Genomic DNA, 19,277 nt, shown 5'->3' with positions numbered 1-19,277 from the left:
CCCTGATATTGGGCAAGACTGAAGGCAGGAAAAGGGGATGACAGAGGATGAGATGGTTGGATCATATCTCCAACTCAATGAACATGAGTTTGAGCAAACTGCAGGAGTTGGTGATAGACAGGGAAGCCTGGCGTGCTGCAGTCTGTGGGGTTGCAAAGAGTTGGATATGACTTAGCGACTGAACAACAACAGATTCAAGGTTTCTGGTATTGTGTAAAAAAAGATGAAGATCACATTTCTGTCACATATGTGGTTCTATGTATCACCGTGGCAGGGTTTATTAAAAACCACTGTGTAAAGTAAATGAAAGAATTGGAAAATTATCAAGACTGTTAACCTCTGACCATCTGTTCCATAAAGTTCAAGGCCAACAGGTAATCGATTCAGTCCAAGACTACAAAAGTAATCTACTGGTACAATCCATTAAAATCAGATGTCACTGGCATTTGAAAAAAAACAATAAAAAAAATTACAGTGAATGATACTAAATGCCAAGTAGCAGGGGATATTTGAAAAGCTGCTATTTTGATAAGGAGAATATACACTACGCATCTGGGTTACCCATGAAACATCAGAGAGGTCTGACATTAAGGTCACTTTATTTAAAACACTAAGGGCTTATTGCAAAGGTGACAGGAAATAAATACAAAGGTCAGATGCAATAATCCTGCCTTTTTTAAAGTGGAAGAATAATATTATAAAGAATCAAAAGAGGTTTTGTTAAAAGGGTAATCTTTGCAGAGGATAAATGTATGTACAGCAAAATTTACTGCAAGAGTGACAGGAAAAACACAAAACAGCTTAAAAACGGAGACGTGGAGAACAGGCAAGGCATAACTTTTCAAATAAATGTGGAGGAGGAATTCGCATTCATCACTGAGTTTCCAAGGGAGGAAGATTTAATAAATGGAGAGAAGTATCAGGAAATACATTTTGATTTTATTTTAAGGAAAATGACGGTTAGTATCTAATAGATAGCTCCGAGAACTCGTTCAGTTCTCCATCCTTAGAGAGTTCTAGCAGAGGTGAGGGACTATTTCACAGAGTTGTGTTTCCGTGGTATTCTGATGTAGCAAATGACAGTTGGACTAAGATAACACATAAGATAGATACACTTCAGTTCTGAGATACAAGAAACACTTAGGGGAAAAAGTACCCAATTTTCAGCTGAGAAACTGAAAGGTTTATTCCTAACCATCTCCCCCCCACCACCAAAAGATCATGCTTTCACGGCAGGGTAGATGCTGGAAAACTTCCTGAATGAGAGTGATCTAGCCACAGACGTCTAAAGAATTTATCGGAGTTTCACGTTATGTCAGTTTACTTACAGAACTACGAATGATTTTTTTCCTATGAAGTGAGAGAAGGGAGTGGCACACATTGTTTTAGAAAAAAGAATAATTATTTAGAGAAAAACAGTGTGGTACAGCTGGTAGATCACAGAATCTAAATTATTCACATTTCCTTTGGGGAAGGAGATTAGGAGAGGAGAAGGATAAAGAAGACACAAATGCAGGGTTGTGAAGGGAAGAAGTGGTGGATAGGAGTGACATAAGAAGAGAATTAATAAATACTTTGGTTGAAGAAGATAATTCGTCTTTTGGGAAGGTTTCTGTGATTATTTTTTTTTAATGTAGGCTCTCTCTCTGGGTCATTTTTCTTTCAGAATTTTATAAAATGAATCATTTTCTTTCATTTCCAGATTCAGCTTGGCAATTGTCTTGGAACTACTAATTAGGTTTTACTTACGTAAGAGGAGAGAGACCTATTATTGTTGAAGGTTCATTGTTTAAAAAAACTATGCCTTAACATTCAAAACAGTTAAGGATTATGTCATAGCTATTTTGGAAATCATTATATCTACAATGAATCTCAAGAAAATGATAATGGAAAAATAACTTGGTGACTGGAAAATCCTTTGACAGAATTAGACTTTGAGGTTTTTTTAAATTTTTTTAAGAATTTGAATATAAAGCTAAAAATTTAAACAGAACTTCAAGATACCAGCACACCTCTAGCATGACATTGTAATAGCAGTAGTTGAAGAAATATAAGAGGTCCAAAAGAGTTATCTACATCCAAATTCTTTTTTTTTTCTTTGCATCCAAATTCTTATAGAACAATGAGCCAAAGGTCAAATCAATCACTATCTATGACACACCATGGGAGGGAATGGCAAACCGCTCCAGTATTTTTGCCGTGAGAACTCCATGAACAGTATGAAAAGGCAAAAAGATATGACGCCAGAAAATGAGCCCCACAGGTCAGAAGGTATCCAACACGCTCCTGGGGAAAAGCAGAGGGCAATTACTAATAGCTCCAGAAAGAATGAAGAGGCTGGGTCAAAGAGGAAATGATGCTGAGTTGCGGATGTGTCTGGTGGTGAAAGTCAAGTCGGAGGCTGTAAAGAACAGTATTGCACAGGAACCTGGAATGTTAGGTCCATGAATCAAGGTAAACTGGACGTGGTCCAGCAGGAGCTGGCAAGAGTGAACACTGCCATTTTAGGAATCAGTGAACTAAAATGGACAGGGATGGGCGAATTTAATCCAGGTGTCTATTGTATCTGCTATTATAGGCAAGAATACCTTAGACGAAATGGAGTAGCCCTCTAAGTCAACAAGAGAGTCCGAAATGCAGTACTTGGGTGCAATCTTAAAAATGACAGAATGATCTCGGTTCATTTCTAAAGCAAAGTATTCAACATCACAGATCCAAGACTATGCCCCAACATCACAGATCCAAGACTATGCCCCAACCGGAGAAGCTGAAGTTGAATGGTTTTATGAAGACCTACAAGACCTTCTAGAACTAACACCAAAAAAAGATGTCCTTTTCATCATGGGGGATTGGAATGCAAAAGTAGGAAGTCAAGAGATACCTGGAGTAACAGGTAAGTTTGGCCTTGGTGTACAAAATGAAGCAAGGCAAAGGCTAATAGAGTTTTCTCAAGAGAACACACCAGTCATAGCAAACATCCTCGTACAACAACATGAGAAGACTCTGCACATGGACACCACCAGATGGTCAATACCGAAATCATGTTGATTATATTCTTTGCAGCCAGCAAAAAGCTCTATACAGTCAGCTCTATACAGTCAGCAAAAACAAAGACCGGGAGTTGATTGTGGCTCAGATCATAAACTCCTTATTGCCAAACTCAGACTTAAATTGAAGACAGTAGGGGAAACCACCAGGCCATTCAGGTATGACCTATATCAAATCCCTTACTATTATACAGTGAAGTAACAAATAGATTCAAGAGATTAGATCTGATAGACAGAGTGCCTGAAGAACTATGGATGGAGGTTCATGTCAGGAGGCATTGATCAAGATCATCCCCAAGAAAAAGAAATGCAAAAAGGCAAAATGGTTGTCTGAGGAGGCCTTACAAATAGCTGAGAAAAGAAGAGAAGTGAAAAGCAAAGGAGAAAGGGAACGATATACCCAACTGAATGCAGAGTTCCAGAGAAGAGCAAGGAGAAGTAAGAAGGCCTTCTTAAATGAATGATTCAAAGAAGCAGAAGAAAACAATAGAATGGGGAAGAATAGAGATCTTTTCAAGAAAATTGGAGAGATAAAGGGAACATTTCATGGAAGGATGTGCACATTTAAAGACAGAAACAGCAGGGACCTAATAGAAGCAAAGAGATTAAGAGGTGGCAAGAAAATACAGAGAATTATACAAAAAAGGTCTTCATGATCCGGATAACCATAATGGTGTGGTCACTCACCAAGAGCCAGACATCTTGGCATGCAAAGTCAAGTGGGCCATAGGAAGCATTACTATGAACAAAGCTAGTGTGGAGGTGATGGAATTCCAGCTGAGCTAATTCAAACCCTGAAAGATGATGCTGTTACAGGGTTGCACTCAATATATCAGCAAATTTGGAAAACTCAGCAGTGGTCACAGGACTGGAAAAGGTCAGTTTTCATTCCAATCCCAAAGAAAGGCAATGCCAAAGAATGTTCAAACCACCACACAGCTGCACTCATTTCACATGCTAGCAAAGTAATCTTCAAAGTCCTTCAAGCCAGGCTTCAACAGTACGTGAACTGAGAACTTCCAGAAGTACAAGCTGGGTTTAGAAAAGGCAGAGGAACCAGAGATCAAATTGCCAACATTCACTGGATCATAAAGAAAGAAAAGAAATTCCAGAAAAGCATCTACTTTTGCTTCATTGACTATGCTAAAGCCTTTGTGTGGATCACAACAAGCTGTGGAAAATTCTTAAAGACATGGAAATATAAGACCATCTTACCTGCCTCCTGAGAAATCTGTATGCAGGTTAAGAAGCAACAGTTAGAATTGGACATGGAGCAATGGACTGGTTCCAAATTGGGAAAGGAGTATGACAAGGCTGAATATCATGTGAAATGCCAGGCTGGATGAATCACAAGCTGGAATCAAGATTTCTGGGATAAATATAAAAAACTTTAGATACGCAGATGATACCACTCTAATGAGAGAAAGTGAAGAGGAACTAAAGAGCCTCTTGATGAGGATGAAAAAGGAGAGTGAAAAATCTGGCTTAAAACTCAGTATTCAAAAACTAAGATCATGACATCTGGTCCCATCACTTCATGGCAAATAGAAGGGGAAACAGTGGAAACAGTGACAGGTTTTATTTTGGGGTCTCCAAAATCACTGCTGACAGTGACTGTAGCCATGAAATTAAAAAGACACTTTCTTCTTTGGAAAGAAAGCTATGACAAACCTAGACAGTGCATTAAAAAGCAGAGGCTTCACTGTGCCAACGAAAGCCCATATAGTCAAAGCTATGGTTTTTCCAGTAGTCATGCACAGATGTGAGATTTGGACCATAAAGAAGGTTGAGTGCCAAAGAATGGATGCTTTTGAATTGTGGTGCTGGAGAAGACACTTGAATGCCCATTGGACTGCAAGGAGATTAAACCAGTTGATTAAAGGAAATCAACCATGAAAATTCATTGGAAGGACTGATGCTGAAGCTGAAGCTTCAATATTTTGGCCACCTGATGTGAAGAGCCAAGACACTGGAAAAGACCCTGATGCTGGGAAAGATTGAAGGCAAAGAGAGAAGAGTGCACACAGGAAGCGATGGTCAGTTAGCATCACTGACTCAGCTGGACATGAATTTGAACAAACTCTGGGAGAGAGTGAAAAACAGTGGAGCCTGGCAGGCTGCAGCCCACGGGGCTGCAAGAGGTGGACAAGACTTTGTGACCAAACAACAACATGACACATTGCTCTCTTATTTTTCAATCTAGTACTATGTAGACTATGAAGAGCACAGTTCATTCCATTTCTAAGTCAAGAAACAATAAAATTTGTCTTCTTGAGAGAAGCTGCTAGAGGGAGTTGCCTTATACCCAAATAATACCTTTCTGTTTCAGAAGCAAAACATCATAGGTACCAACTTTCACATTGAAGGTAATAAAAAACAAGCAAACAAATTTCAGAATATCTCAAGAATGAAAATGGTAGTTCTACTATACACCCATGGCCTATAAATAACAGTCTCTTTTTGCTGTTGTTCATTTGCTAAGTCATGCCTGACTCCCTGCAATCTCATGGACTGCAGCATACCAGGCTTCCCTGTCTTAAACTTAAAATTTGCTAAGAAGGTAGATCTTGTGTTATGTGTTCTTACTATTTACACACACAAAATAATAATAGTAAGAAGAAAAAACTGTGGGAAGTGATGGATAATGTTATAGCCTTGAAGGTGGTGATAGTTTCATTAGTATGCACTTATCTTCAAAGCCATGGAGTTTTATACATTAAATATGTACAGCTTTTTACATGTCAATCATACCTCTAAATATCTTTAAAAAAAGAAAACAAAATTGCAGTGACTTGAAGTGGTAAAGAAACCAAAAACTCTTAGTTGTGACTTTGACTAAAGTCATTAACGCCACATTTTTTTTTTGCCCAGTTTGACCATACTTTTTCTGCTGACAGAGTTCCTTCCAAACTAGTGGCTATTGCCTGAGACATGACAGGTGCTCAGTCTATTACTTTTTAGATAAAGAAAGGAATGAATGAATGATGAAGGAAGGAAAGAATTGTGATACTGGAGAAGACTCTAGGAAGGAAGTCTTCCTTTCTCAAGACTTCCTTGAGAGTCTCTTGGACTGCAAGGAGATCAAAGGTAGAAAGGAAATAACTGACTAACAAATTCTAGGAAATACATGCAAAGACCATGTTTGGTGGTTACAAGCATTTGAAATCCCATTCTATCCATTGCTAACTCTATGACCATGGCCAAGCTAGTAAGCCTCTCTATACCTCAGTTTCCCTCTGTGTATAAAAGAGGCTATTGTGAAAAATACATGCTACATTACAGAAAAGCACTTTAAAAAAACACAGAACATAGTAAATACCAAATAAATGCTAGTTATCAAGATTAGTATTACACTCTTATCCAGATAATTCAATACAAAAATCATTGACACCTTTGAAATTAAGCCAGTGGGACTACAAACAACCTGTCTAGAGTCCAGGGATGTGGGCACAATGAACTTTGAAGTTCAACCTCCAAAGCTTGCACATGTCTTAGAAATTACTATTCTGTTGAAAATGGTATAGGTTGATCCTTCATAAATTCTGTTGAAATGGTATAGGTTGATCCTTCATAAACACTTCTCATGAAAGTATTGGAGACACTGGCTCCTTGTGATAAAGACTTAAGACCCTGGTTTAAAAGGGCAGACATATGACTAGATATCCTTCTTGAGAGTTATTTTCCATTGATTTTCAGTATATTATTATCCTGTAGACTTGATATAAAACAGCAAATGGAGATGAAATACTTTTATTACATGTGATCCCCCAGTACACTGCTTATAGTTGCCTATATTTTGTTTTGCCTGCATGTGTGTGTGCTAAGTTGCTTCAGTTGTGCCTGACTCTTTGTGACCCTATGGGCTATATAGAGCCTGCCAGGCTCCTCTGTCCACGGGATATTCCAGGAAAGAATAATGGAGTGGGTTTCCATTTTTTTTTTCCTCCAGGGTATCTTCCTGACCCAGAGATCAAACCCACGTCTCCTGCTGTGGCAGGCAGGTTCCTTACCACTAGCACCCCCTGGGAAGCCCAGGAGTTTACCATATAAATCCACGGCTCAGAAACGGTGGCTTCAACGTTGGTATCAACCACTGTCTAAGACTCCTAAGGCATGCAAGCTGCTGGCAAATAAAATAGTAGAAAATCTGTCTGAAAGAACAAAAGGAAAGATCCATTTATACACGTGACAAAACTCAAATTATGAATCCTTGGAAGTCAAGGACTGTGTCTATGCTGGTTGAACAAAGGAACACAGGGTGGCATAGAAATGTGCGTATCAATAAAGCAGATGGTGCTACTCCCTTTGCTAGGCAAAGCCCACCTCTCTACCAGTCTGGATTAAGTAGTCTCTCTGGCTGATAGGAGCTGGATTATATTGGAAGAACAACATATAGTCTCAGTGCCTATGGAAACTGGTGAAAACTTAGATTTCTGCTTTTAAAACATCAGCAAATCAGATCCAATTATACCTGTACTTCTGATATCTCTTACAATGAAATCTGCTCTCTCTTCTTTTCTATTTTTACCTAGGTGACTGCTATGGACTGAATTGTGCTTTCTCCTCCCAAATTCTTATGTTGAAGTTCTAACCCCCAGCCTGACTATATTTGGAAGTAGGGTCTTTAGGAGGTGATTAACTGGGCTTCCCTGATGGCCCAGATGGGAAAGAATCCACCCGCAATGAAGGAGACCTGGGTTCAATCCCTGGGTTAGGAAGATCCGCTGGAGAAGGGAATGGCAACACACTCCAGTGATCTTGCCTGGGAAATTCCATGGACAGAGGAGCCTGGTGGGCTACAGTCCATAGGGTCACAAAAAGTCGGACACAACTGAGCGACTAAGCATAGCGCAAGGTTATTGATGAAATAACTTGAGGGTGGAGCTCTAATCTAACAGGACACATGACCTTATGAGAAGAGAAAGACCTCTCAGGACAAGCACAGAGAAAAGGCCACGGGAGGAAGCAGCAGGAAGACACTTGTCTGCAAGCCAAGAAGAAAGACCTCACCAGAAACTGAATGGGGCCAGAACTTTGCTCTTAAATTTCCCTGCTTCCAAAACTGTGAGAAAATAAAATTTGTGTTAAGTCACCTGGACTATGGTATCTTGTAACGGCAGCCGAAAATGACTATGACAGTCATACACTGGAAAACAGCTTTATAAACATACACACAGCTTGAGTCACACTCACCATTAGTAGTCTGTCTCCTACTTGCAACCTTCCATCTTTCTGAGCAGCTCCTCCGTCGATAATTTTAGTGACATAAATGCTATTGTCTCCAGGAATGTGCTGATTTCCCACACCTCCTGCAATACTGAAGCCTAAACCTGCAGAAAAGGAACAGAAAAGCCAAAGCCTTGTATTAGTTTAAGAAAGTGCTATTAGTCACGCTTCAACAGTCAAAAAAAATTTAATCTTTCATTTGTTACAACAGTAATAAATAACAATAAATTCTACTCTAATCAACTTTGCTCTTTAAATATTTGAAAGTTTGCTGATTAATGCCAATAAAGCAGAACACACGTGTAGTCCTGACCACGTTTAGTCTATGGGCTCATCTTTGTTGATGCGGTCGTTACTCCAGCATAGCAAACAGAAGTACTGCCAATCATGTGGGTAGAGACCTAGATATTTTTGACATTTCAAAATGAAAAGTTCAGCCATTTGAACATTTGACAAACTCTGAGATAAGAGCCATGAGGAAGATACATTGGATATCGGTGCAATAATTTCAGAGAGAAGATAAGGGTTTGTTCCTTGCTTGCCCTTCATGTCTCCTTCTCTGGCACCTTGTCATATTTGCAGACTTCCTGGCACTTCCTGTTATTAACTTGTAGTTAAAAAAGAATGAACACAAATGAATTATCCCTGCACACAGTCTAAAGAAGAGATTATATACTTTGACTATGTTATTTTTATAGCAAACCATGAACTATCAAATCATTTTTAAACATGGAAATTATCCATTTTGAGAGAAGAATTTTACACTGCTATGGCATATAAATTTCTTCCAGTTTTATTGATATATAATTGACATAGTATTATACAAAACTAAGGTACATAGCATGATGATCTCATTTATATACATCATGAAATGATTATCACAATAAGTTCAGTGAACATCCATCATATATAGATACCAAATGAAAGAAACAGAAGCATATTTTTCCTTGTGATGAGAATTCTTAGGATTTCCTCTCTTAACTTTCATATCTAACATACAGCAGTGTTAATTATATTATGTTACATATTACATCCCTAGTATTATTTATCTTATAAGTGAAAATTTGTACCTCTGTCCTTCATCTAACTACCCCTTCTCCTCATCCCTCAACTCTTGGTAATCACAAGCTTGATCTCTTCTTCTACGATTGAGTTTGCTTGTTTTTGAAGTATAATTGACCTACACTACTAGGCTAGTTCCTATTTACAACACAGTGATTAGATATTTCTATACATTTCAAAATAATCACCATAATAAGTCTAGTTGCAATATGTCACCGTACAAAAATATTACATAGTTATTGACTATATTCCTCACATTGTGCATTTCATAATCATGACTCATTTATTTTGCAGGTGAAAGTTTGTACCTCTTAAATCTTCCTCACCTATTTCTTCCCTATCCATCCACTTTTCTCTCCTCTGGCAACCACTTTTTTGCTCTCTGTATTTAGAGCTCTGTTTCCATTTTGCTATGTTTGTTCATTTGTTTTAGTTTTTAGATTTCACACATTAGTGAAATTATATATAGCATCTGTCTTTCTCTGTTTGACTTATTTCACTTAGCATGATATCCTCTAGGTCTATCCATGTTATCACAAACTTTTATTTATATTAAACTATGGAATGACAACAAGCATAGAGCTATTAAAAATCATTATGAGGTCATTTTATTTTTTTATTTTTAAAAAATATTTTAATTTTTAAAAAAAATTTAAATTTTCATTTATTTTTATTAGTTGGAGGCTAATTACTTTACAACATTGTAGTGGTTTTTGCCATACATTGACATGAATCAGCCATGGATTTACATGTGTTCCCCATCCTGATCCCCGCTCTCCGCTCCCTCCCCATCCCATCCCTCTGGGTCTTCCCAGTGCACCAGCCCTGAGCACTTGTCTCATGCATCCAACCTGGGCTGGTGATCTGTTTCACCCTTGATAGTATACTTGTTTCAACGCTATTCTCTCAGAACATCCCACCCTTGCCTTCTTCCACAGAGTTCAAAAGTCTGTTCTGTACATCTGTGTCTCTTTTTTTGTTTTGCATATTGGGTTATCATTACCATCTTTTTAAATTCCATATATATGTGTTAGTATACTGTATTGGTCTTTATCTTTCTGGCTTACTTCACTCTGTAAAATGGGCTCCAGTTTCATCCATCTCATTAGAACTGATTCAAATGAATTCTTTTTAATGGCTGAGTAATATTCCATGGTGTATATGTACCACAGCTTCCTCATCCATTCGTCTGCTGATGGGCATCTAGGTTGCTTCCATGTCCTGGCTATTATAAACAGTGCTGCGATGAACATTGGGGTGCACGTGTCTCTTTCAATTCTGGTTTCCTCGGTGTGCATGCCCAGCAGTGGGATTGCTGGGTCATATGGCAGTTCCATTTCCAGTTTGTTAAGGAATCTCCACACTGTTCTCCATAGTGGCTGTACTAGTTTGCATTCCCACCAACAGTGTAAGAGGGTTCCCTTTTCTCCACACCCTCTCCAGCATTTATTGCTTGTAGACTTTTGGATAGCAGCCATCCTGACTGGCGTGTAATGGTACCTCGTTGTGGGTTTGATTTGCATTTCTCTGATAATGAGTGATGTTAAGCATCTTTTCATGTGTTTGTTAGCCATCTGTATGTCTTCTTTGGAGAAATGTCTGTTTAGTTCTTTGGCCCGTTTTTTGATTGGGTCATTTATTTTTCTGGAATTGAGCTGCAGGAGCTGCTTGTATATTTTTGAGATTAATCTTCTGTCTGTTGCTTCGTTTTCTATTGTTTTCTCCCAATCTGAGGGCTATCTTTTCACCTTGTTTCCTTATTGTTTCCTTTGTTGTGCAAAAGCTTTTAAGTTTCATTAGGTCCCATTTGTTTATTTTTGCTTTTATTTCCAATATTCTGGGAGGTGGGTCATAGAGGATCCTGCTGTGATTTATGTCGGAGAGTGTTTTGCCTATGTTCTCCTCTAGGAGTTTTACAGTTTCTGGTCTTACATTTAGATCTTTAATCCATTTTGAGTTTATTTTTGTGTATGGTGTTAGAAAGTGTTCTAGTTTCATTCTTTTACAAGTGGTTGACTAGTGTTCTCTTGAAACATCCCACCCTTGCCTTCTCCCAGAGTCCACAAGTCTGTTCTATATATCTGAGTCTCTTTTTCTGTTTTGCATATAGGGTTATCATTACCATCTTTCTAAAGTCCATATATATGTGTTAGTATACTGTAATGGTCTTTATCTTTCTGGCTTACTTTGCTCTGTATAATGGGCTATGAGGCCATTTTAAAAGAATAACTGATGAACTCTTTAAAAGTATAAGAACAAAAACCTTCTCAGAATATGGTTGAATACATATTCAGTACAATACTTGTAGCATATACTTTCATTGTATTTGAAAATTATTGTCATTAACATGCAATTACTCAGAAAGGAAGATATAAATAAAAATTTTTGTTACTAAAGACAGAAAATTTCTGTAACTTATTTGTCTTAAGCAATTACTGCCCCTCCTCCAGTTTTAAAAAAATCACACACTTGTTTTATGAGGAAATAATCTTAAAAAATTTTGGCACTTTATAAACAATAAAAAATACTCCATTTCACTATCCTTGTATTGAATAAATATTGAGTAGGGCTATATGCTGCTCTTAGGATAGCATAAATAATTAGTTAATGGAAAAATAATGGCATGGTAAATTATAAAGTAACACCTCTGGAATCATAGTTCAAGTGAAATTGTTTTTTTATTAAATTAACTATAATAGTTAACAATAAAAGAAAAATGGATTTAAATTGATGGGCACTTAAGGTAAGTGTTATTTAATTTCCTACTAGAGAGGTGACTATTCTTTATTAATGTTTTGACATTGTATAGATCTATAAATGTGTTTTTTTGCCTCATAGTTAAAGATTTTGTATATCAAGTGAAAGATGACAAAGAGTAAGTAAAATGTCCCCAACTGACATTTTCTATGAAATTGAAAATACATATCAGGTCATATTTTCCAAAACTGTTACTTCATATTTATATATGATTATAGGGAAGTTTAAAAAACATATCAATATTTACAAAAGCTTCATAGCCACCTGCTAGGATCAATCTACTGCATTTACAATAGTACAAAAGTCATTCCAAACTGTGGACAAAAGGTTAAAGAAAACCCAGGGACTCTGACCCACATCTACTATGCCAACAGTAAATGCCACAGCCGGTCTGAGATACGGAAGAGCTAAGAAAACAAATTACCACTGCAAACAAGTTTAAGTCCAACAAAGGGAATAACTATGTAGTTGACATTTGAAGTTGAAGATTTTACCAAGACAATGAAATCACTATGGATACTGTAGACATAAATATACCAGCTAAAAGGGAAATAACTTTTTCCCTCTAAGATTAGACTTAAGTACTTCTTAACTGGTGATTTTGCTTAAGATGAAGTAAAGTAATTTTAGTAAGAGCTAGAGAACTGCTCTAAAGGTACAGAACTAAACACTTCCCCTAATTTCTCTTACATAGATGGAACATGGCTATATTTAAAAATAATCAATATTTGCTCAACATTCAACCATTCTATTTAACATGATAAGTTAAATGTATAGCTTATGTCTATATCCAGAAGACAAGGTTATTTACAGGCAGAAGTATCCATCTGTGTTATAAAATAGAATCTGGTCCTGTCTATCCATCCATCCATTCCTTTATTTATTCATTCATTCACTCACTCACACATCCATTCATTCAACAAGCATCTCCTAAGTGCATACCATGTATTGTAAAACCAGCTGCTATTAACTGCAGCCAACATAAATGTTAAAAAAAATGGATTGACCAGAAACACTATAGAATAATGATCCATGAGTTCTTAAGAGTAAGTGTGGTTGAACCTGGCTGAAGCAATACTCTAAGCTTAGCTGATGGTATTGATTTTTGAAGGGCTGCTCTATGAAGGGGAAATGGCAACCCACTCCAGTGTTCTTGCCTGGAGAATCCCAGGGACGGAGGAGCCTGGTGGGCTGCCGTCTACGGGGTTGCACAGAGTCAGACACGACTGAAGCGACTTAGCAGCAGCAGCAGCTCTATGAAGACACACGTGGGCTAGTCCCACCGAGCAATAAGCCCAAATCCAAATCATCAGTTTGGAGGCACTGGCTTCCTCACACACACTCTGCTAAAACAGGGGTAGTCTGCTTACTTTATAGGGCCATTTTCTCCCTTCATGTGCTCATATTTCACTCCTTCAATCCATTCTAGACACACGGACGGCCTTGACATTTCTAGAACACACCAGACACACTTCCATCTGAAGGCATTTGCTCTAGCTGTTACTGTTGCCTGGAACACTCTGACTTCAGGCTGTTGTTAAAATTTCAGTTTCTCTGGAAGTCTGACTCTGACCCGACCATTTAATAACTGTCCCCTAACAACCTACCCCTCCTTCCTATCCTGCCGTATTCTCAATGTCCCTTAGTGCTTACCACCTTGTAATATACTAGATAGATCATCTATATATTTTATTTTATTTTTTTATTGTCCATCTTCTTGGTGAAAATATAAACTCTGGATAACAGGGATTTTTAATGGTTTCATGCTATGCAGTAGAACAAGGGCAGGTACATAGTTATCTCTTAAATACACATTAAATGAAACAATGGATACGCAAATGAATAGAAGAGTACAAGGAAAGCCACCTGTCTCTGAGAAAGATTCCCCTGAAAGAGGAAGCTGGTGGCTTTAAAGAGAGGGGGACAGCTGAGAACGCGAGTGTCCTCAGTTTGACTTGATAACTGTATGGGGCATGCTGCTGCCGCACGCGCACTCTGGTTACCTCCCCATCTTAGTCTACACAGGGTTTCTGGCAACCTCTGGGGAGGCAGGGGGCAACAGCAGAGGCATCCTCGAGTCCTGACCATTCCGTCTACTGACTGTGTGAACTGCAGTCCCAACCCCCTAATCTGTAACAACGAAATAAGTACAGCTATGCTCCAGAGTGATTGGCACGTAATATTCGTTTTTTCAAAATTTCTTTTAAAAATATTTATGCAGTTTTGAAAGGTTACATTCCATTTACAGTTATTACAAAATAGATTCTTTTTAAAAAAATATTTATTGATTGATTTGGCTGTGTTGGGTCTTAGGTGTGGCAGACGGGATCTTCCACCATGGCGTGAGGGCTTCTCTCTAGTTGTGGCTCATGAGCTTAGCTGCCCCAAGGCATGAGGGATCTTAGTTCCCCAGCCAGAGATCGAACCTGTGTCCCCCACATCAGCAGGCAGATTCTTTAACACTGGACCACCAGGGAAGTCGCACAAAATAGATTCTTGATAAATAAAAATTCTCTGCTTCAGTAAGCTCTCAAGTTGTTTGCAAAAATGAATACCCAAATATCTTGACATAACTGAACTGGTTAGGATAAGTTCTATCATGGTACTATGACATGTGAGTACAGAGGGGACCATGACTTACTTCTTAGAAGAGCAGGAGAATCAACAAAAGGTTTAGCATTCGGGCTGGGTCTTCAATATTGAGTTTGATTTGATAAAAGAGAATGCATTTTTTAAATGAATACACCCAGACTGACTCAGTGACTAAAGAGTCAGCTGCCCTGACTTAGATCACAAGATGTTCATAAAATCCCAGCTCCCCTGTGCTGGAAATTGAGACAGAAATGCCTAGCAAACACTCAAAACCTATATTATGGTAAGATAGATAAGCTAGAGTGGTCCCTAACAAGATAAATACAAAGACTAGTATAAAGATTTGACTAAGGATTGTTAAGTGACCAATTTAGAGAATTGGTTATGACACTGAAAAGATGTGTCCATGATAAACAAATAGCCCTGGATCATCAGGAGATAGCAAACTAATCAATTATAAAATAAACTCAGTGACAAGAGTTGGTAGGTCTCATCCTAAAAACTGACCCTAGCACTATTGATTGTGAAATGTCTGGCTATTAAGGATAATACTAAACAAGCCTAGGCATGTGTCAGTATTAAAGAGAGTGGACATAAAGTGAGTATGAAAATCACAAAGGAAGTAAAATCAGTGGATATTTTAGTACTCTGGCAAACGGAGAAAGCAAGTGAAATTTAAACACCTAATTCTTCAATTAAAAACTGATCCATTTGAGAAACGTGATGTGCAAACAATTTCAGGATTACTTCCAGTGCATAAAGCTGGGTTCCTCTTTGCATATTGCCTGCATATCCCCAAATTGTATATCCTCAGGTCAACTTCAGGGATGCAGGCACAGGAAATGAACTGTCTACATGCTGTATAAAGGCTTTAACTTAACCTTTCCCAATGCAGTCTTTTCCTCCTCCTGTAGAAAAAAGGACATGGAGAACCATCCCCGTTCACCCTTTCCCCTTGTCTGACTGTGCCGAGGAGCAGGTGTCAGTGAGAGGGAGGCCTGAAGGAGGAAGCATTGGGAACACAGACTGATACTGCGACGGAGGAGCTTAGAATAAAACCCCCAAAGCTTGGAAGAGTCATGTGATTATAAAGTAGCCACGCAGTCTTTTTTGGACAGTGCAGTAGGAATTATTGGCGGACATGAGTAAGGAAGGGACAGTGCCAAGGCTCTGAGTGCAGGGCCCACCATTCGTCCAGGGGCCATGATGAGGGATGTGTTGATATTTGACCCCACAGTCATCTGAGATGAGCTGCTTTTCTGCCACTGTGTTTTCAAATTCATCTGGGTCAAATGGCTCAGCAGTAAAGAGTCCGCCTGCCAATGCAGGAGACACAGGCTCAATCCCTGATCCTGGGAGATCCCGTATGTTGTAGAGCAACCGGGCCCGGGGCCACAGCTATCAAGCCTGTGCTCTGGAGCCCCAGAGATGCAACTACTGAAGCCCGCGCACCCTAGAGCCCATGCTCTGCAACAAGAGAAGCCATGGCAACTACGCAAAAGCCCACACAGCAATGAAGACCAAAACTATATCAATACAATTGCAAAAAAACACCATAGTAAATCCTCACTTCTTGGAGATGTGGATCTTCTGGTGGCCAGGGAACATGAACTTGGCCCTGGGAAAGGCCTCAGTTAATGTTCCTTGTTCTGCATCTTGCTAAGGATGGACATTATGACTTGGCTCCTGTGGATCCTGACCCACTGTGCCATGGGCCTTTCTGAAGGCACCACACATACTTGTCTGGAGCCTATCAACTCCAGCACAGGGCAACAGTCTTTATGGGCATAAAGAACTATGCCCCATGACGTCTTATGATCACTCAATAACTTGGCTCAACTTCATTTTATATGACTTTATTAGGTGGATACTCTGAGGCATCTCCAAACAGTTTATCTAGGATCTGCAATGTAGGGTGTTAAGCACTTTACAAAACAATAACAACAAAGCCAGATCTATAGTGATATTCTGTACACTCTGACTACATGATTTTATTAAAGGAAATACAGAATCCAACCTAAAGCCTGACAGGCCTTGTTTTGGAAAACTTCTGAATGTGCATGCATTTCAGCGGACAAATGAAACAAAAAACTTGACCTGTGGGTCTAGTCTACACAGATAATAGACGATTTTACATCTCTCTTTCAGGGAAAAAAAACCAAATCATTACTTAAAAAAACACCAGAATGTGCTTTTCATTTTGAGAGAATAATTTATCTCATTGGGTGTCATAGATATGATTAATTAAAGAGCAAAGCTGTATTTTCTTACTCTCTGGATTCTTCCTGGGCTCAAAAGACAAAGTTTGGAACTGAAAGAAGGGTTCTGTTTGAAATTCGTACAGCACCGGCTGGCTAGGAAGGCTCAAACCTACTTAAGGGCCTCTCACAGACCACACAATTAACTAAACATTCCAAACTTTTCTTCTATGGGCCTCAAAATACCTACTCATACTTTTAGCCTAAAACCAGGCCTATTTTATTATGAAAAGTCTCCATGTCTATAGCTACCATTTCTCAAAGCAATGAGCAACATTCTTGCTTCTAAACCTAAATCTTCTCCTTCACCCTAGAACTTTATTCATTCTTCCTTTTTTCCTCTCTAGAATATTCAGTCTCTTACCATCAATGCTTTTCTTCTCTTCCAGCTTTCACCATACTTCTATCCTACCCTAAAAAGACCTTCTCTTGAACTTACTGCAGCCTCTTTTACTGAAAGAGCTGGAGTTTCTAAACAGGGATCTTCAGTTACTAACTTCATTTCCGTACCACATATACTTTCCTCAGACTCTTCCACGTGACTCCATACAATCAGTCTATTCACATGGTAGTGGCTACGGGCTGAATTATGTCTTCTCTAAAAACAGACTGAAGTCCTAAGTCCTGTTAGCTGTGAGTGTTGTTAGCCACTCAGCTGTGTCTGACTCTTCGTGACCCCATGGACTGTGGCCTGCCAGGCTTCTCTGTCCATGGAACTCTCCAGGCAAGAATACTGGAGTAGGGAGCCACTTCCTTCATCAGGGGATCTTCCTGACACGGGGATCAAACTGAGGTCTCCTATACTGCAGGAGGATCTTTTACCATCCAAGCTACCAGGGAAGCATTACCTGTGAGTGTGACTTTATTTGGAACCAGGATTTTGGCAGATGGAATCAACTTAAGATGAAATTATACTGGATGTGAGAGTTGGACTATAAAGAAAGCTCAGCCTAAAGAATTGATGCTTTTGAACTGTGGTGTTGGAGAAGACTCTTGAGAGTCCCTTGGACTGAAAGGAGATGCAATCAGTCCATCCTAAAGGAAATCAGCCCTGAATATTCTTAGGAAGGACTGATGTTGAAGCTGAAACTCCAATACTTTGTCCACCTGAAGCTAAGAACTGACTCATTGGAAAAGACCCTGATGCTGAGAAAGATTGAAGGCAGGAGGAGAAGGGGATGACAGAGGATGAGATGGTTGGATGGCATCACTGACGCGATGGACATGAGTTTGAGTAAGCTCCGGGAGTTGGTGATGGACAGGGAAACCTGGCGTGCTGCAGTCCATGGGGTTGCATAAGAGTCGGACACGACTGAGTGACTGAACTGAACTGATACTGGATTAGTGTGAGCCCCAATCTAATGATTAGTGTCTTTATTAGAAGAGGACATTTGAACCCAGAAACACACAGAGAAGAATGCACATGATGACAGAGGCAGAGAGCAGGATGATACATCCGTACGTCAAGAAATGCCAAGGACTGCCAGCAACTACCAAACTAGAGGAGAAACACGAACCAAACTCTCCCTCAGAGCCCTCCAGGAGGAATCAATCAGGTTGGCATCTTGATCCCAGACCTGCAGGCTCTAGAACTATTAAGAAAATACATTTATGTTGTTTCAAGTGACTTAATTTATGATCATTTGTTAAGCTGTGTTGTTGTTGTTTATTTGCTAAGTCATGTTGGGCTCTTTTGTGACCCCATGGACTGTAGCCTTCCAGGCTCCTCTGTCCACGGGATTATCCAGGCAAGAATACTGGAGTAGATTGCCATTTCCTTCTCCAGGGGATCTTCCTAGTCCAGGAATTGAACCTGCATCTCCTGCATTGGCAGGTGGATTCTTTACCACTGAGACACCAGGGAAGCCCATTTGTTAAAGTAGCACCAGGAAATTAATATAGCATCTAATTCATACAGTTTAAGTAGTGGTAAGTATATCTACCTCTTTCCTTTTTTTAATTTATTTTAAAATTTTATTTATTTTTAATTAATTTTTAAATTGAAGGATAATTGCTTTACAGAATTTTGTTGGTTTCTGCCAAATATCAACATGAATCAACCACTAGTATACATATAGCTACCTCCTTCTAATGAAGTCATATATACACACACACATGTCTGGGCACTTATCAACATAGCAGCAGTAATTGAAACTATGAAAATGAATTCCCCACAAGAAAGAGATTATAGAGAGAATAGGATTCTGTAGTGTGTGCCTTGGGGAATAACTATTATTCGAGAGAAGTGAATTTGGCCTGTATCCCCAGTTTCTGATTCAGCATATATGGCATGGGCTCCCAAATTTGCATTTCTAATAGGCCCTCACATGATGCT

At 39.0% G+C, this 19,277-nt stretch overlaps 1 protein-coding gene across 26 annotated transcripts in view; it reads right to left on the bottom strand.

Moving 5' to 3' along the window:
* DLG2 (discs large MAGUK scaffold protein 2) overlaps nucleotides 1-19,277 on the bottom strand; it is a 2,233,668-nt gene that overhangs the window by 601,795 nt on the left and 1,612,596 nt on the right. For all 26 annotated transcript variants that reach the window (XM_070457186.1, XM_070457179.1, XM_070457180.1 and 23 more), the window contains one exon: nucleotides 8,241-8,377. In XM_070457186.1, the coding sequence (XP_070313287.1) occupies nucleotides 8,241-8,377 (137 nt within the window). The remainder of the gene's footprint in view (nucleotides 1-8,240; nucleotides 8,378-19,277) is intronic.

Source organism: Odocoileus virginianus, chromosome 28 (genome assembly GCF_023699985.2).
Source record: "Odocoileus virginianus isolate 20LAN1187 ecotype Illinois chromosome 28, Ovbor_1.2, whole genome shotgun sequence".
NCBI classification, from domain to species: domain Eukaryota; kingdom Metazoa; phylum Chordata; class Mammalia; order Artiodactyla; family Cervidae; genus Odocoileus; species Odocoileus virginianus.
The sequence above is the reverse complement of the archived record's forward strand: the minus strand, read 5'-3'. Positions and strand labels throughout refer to the sequence as shown.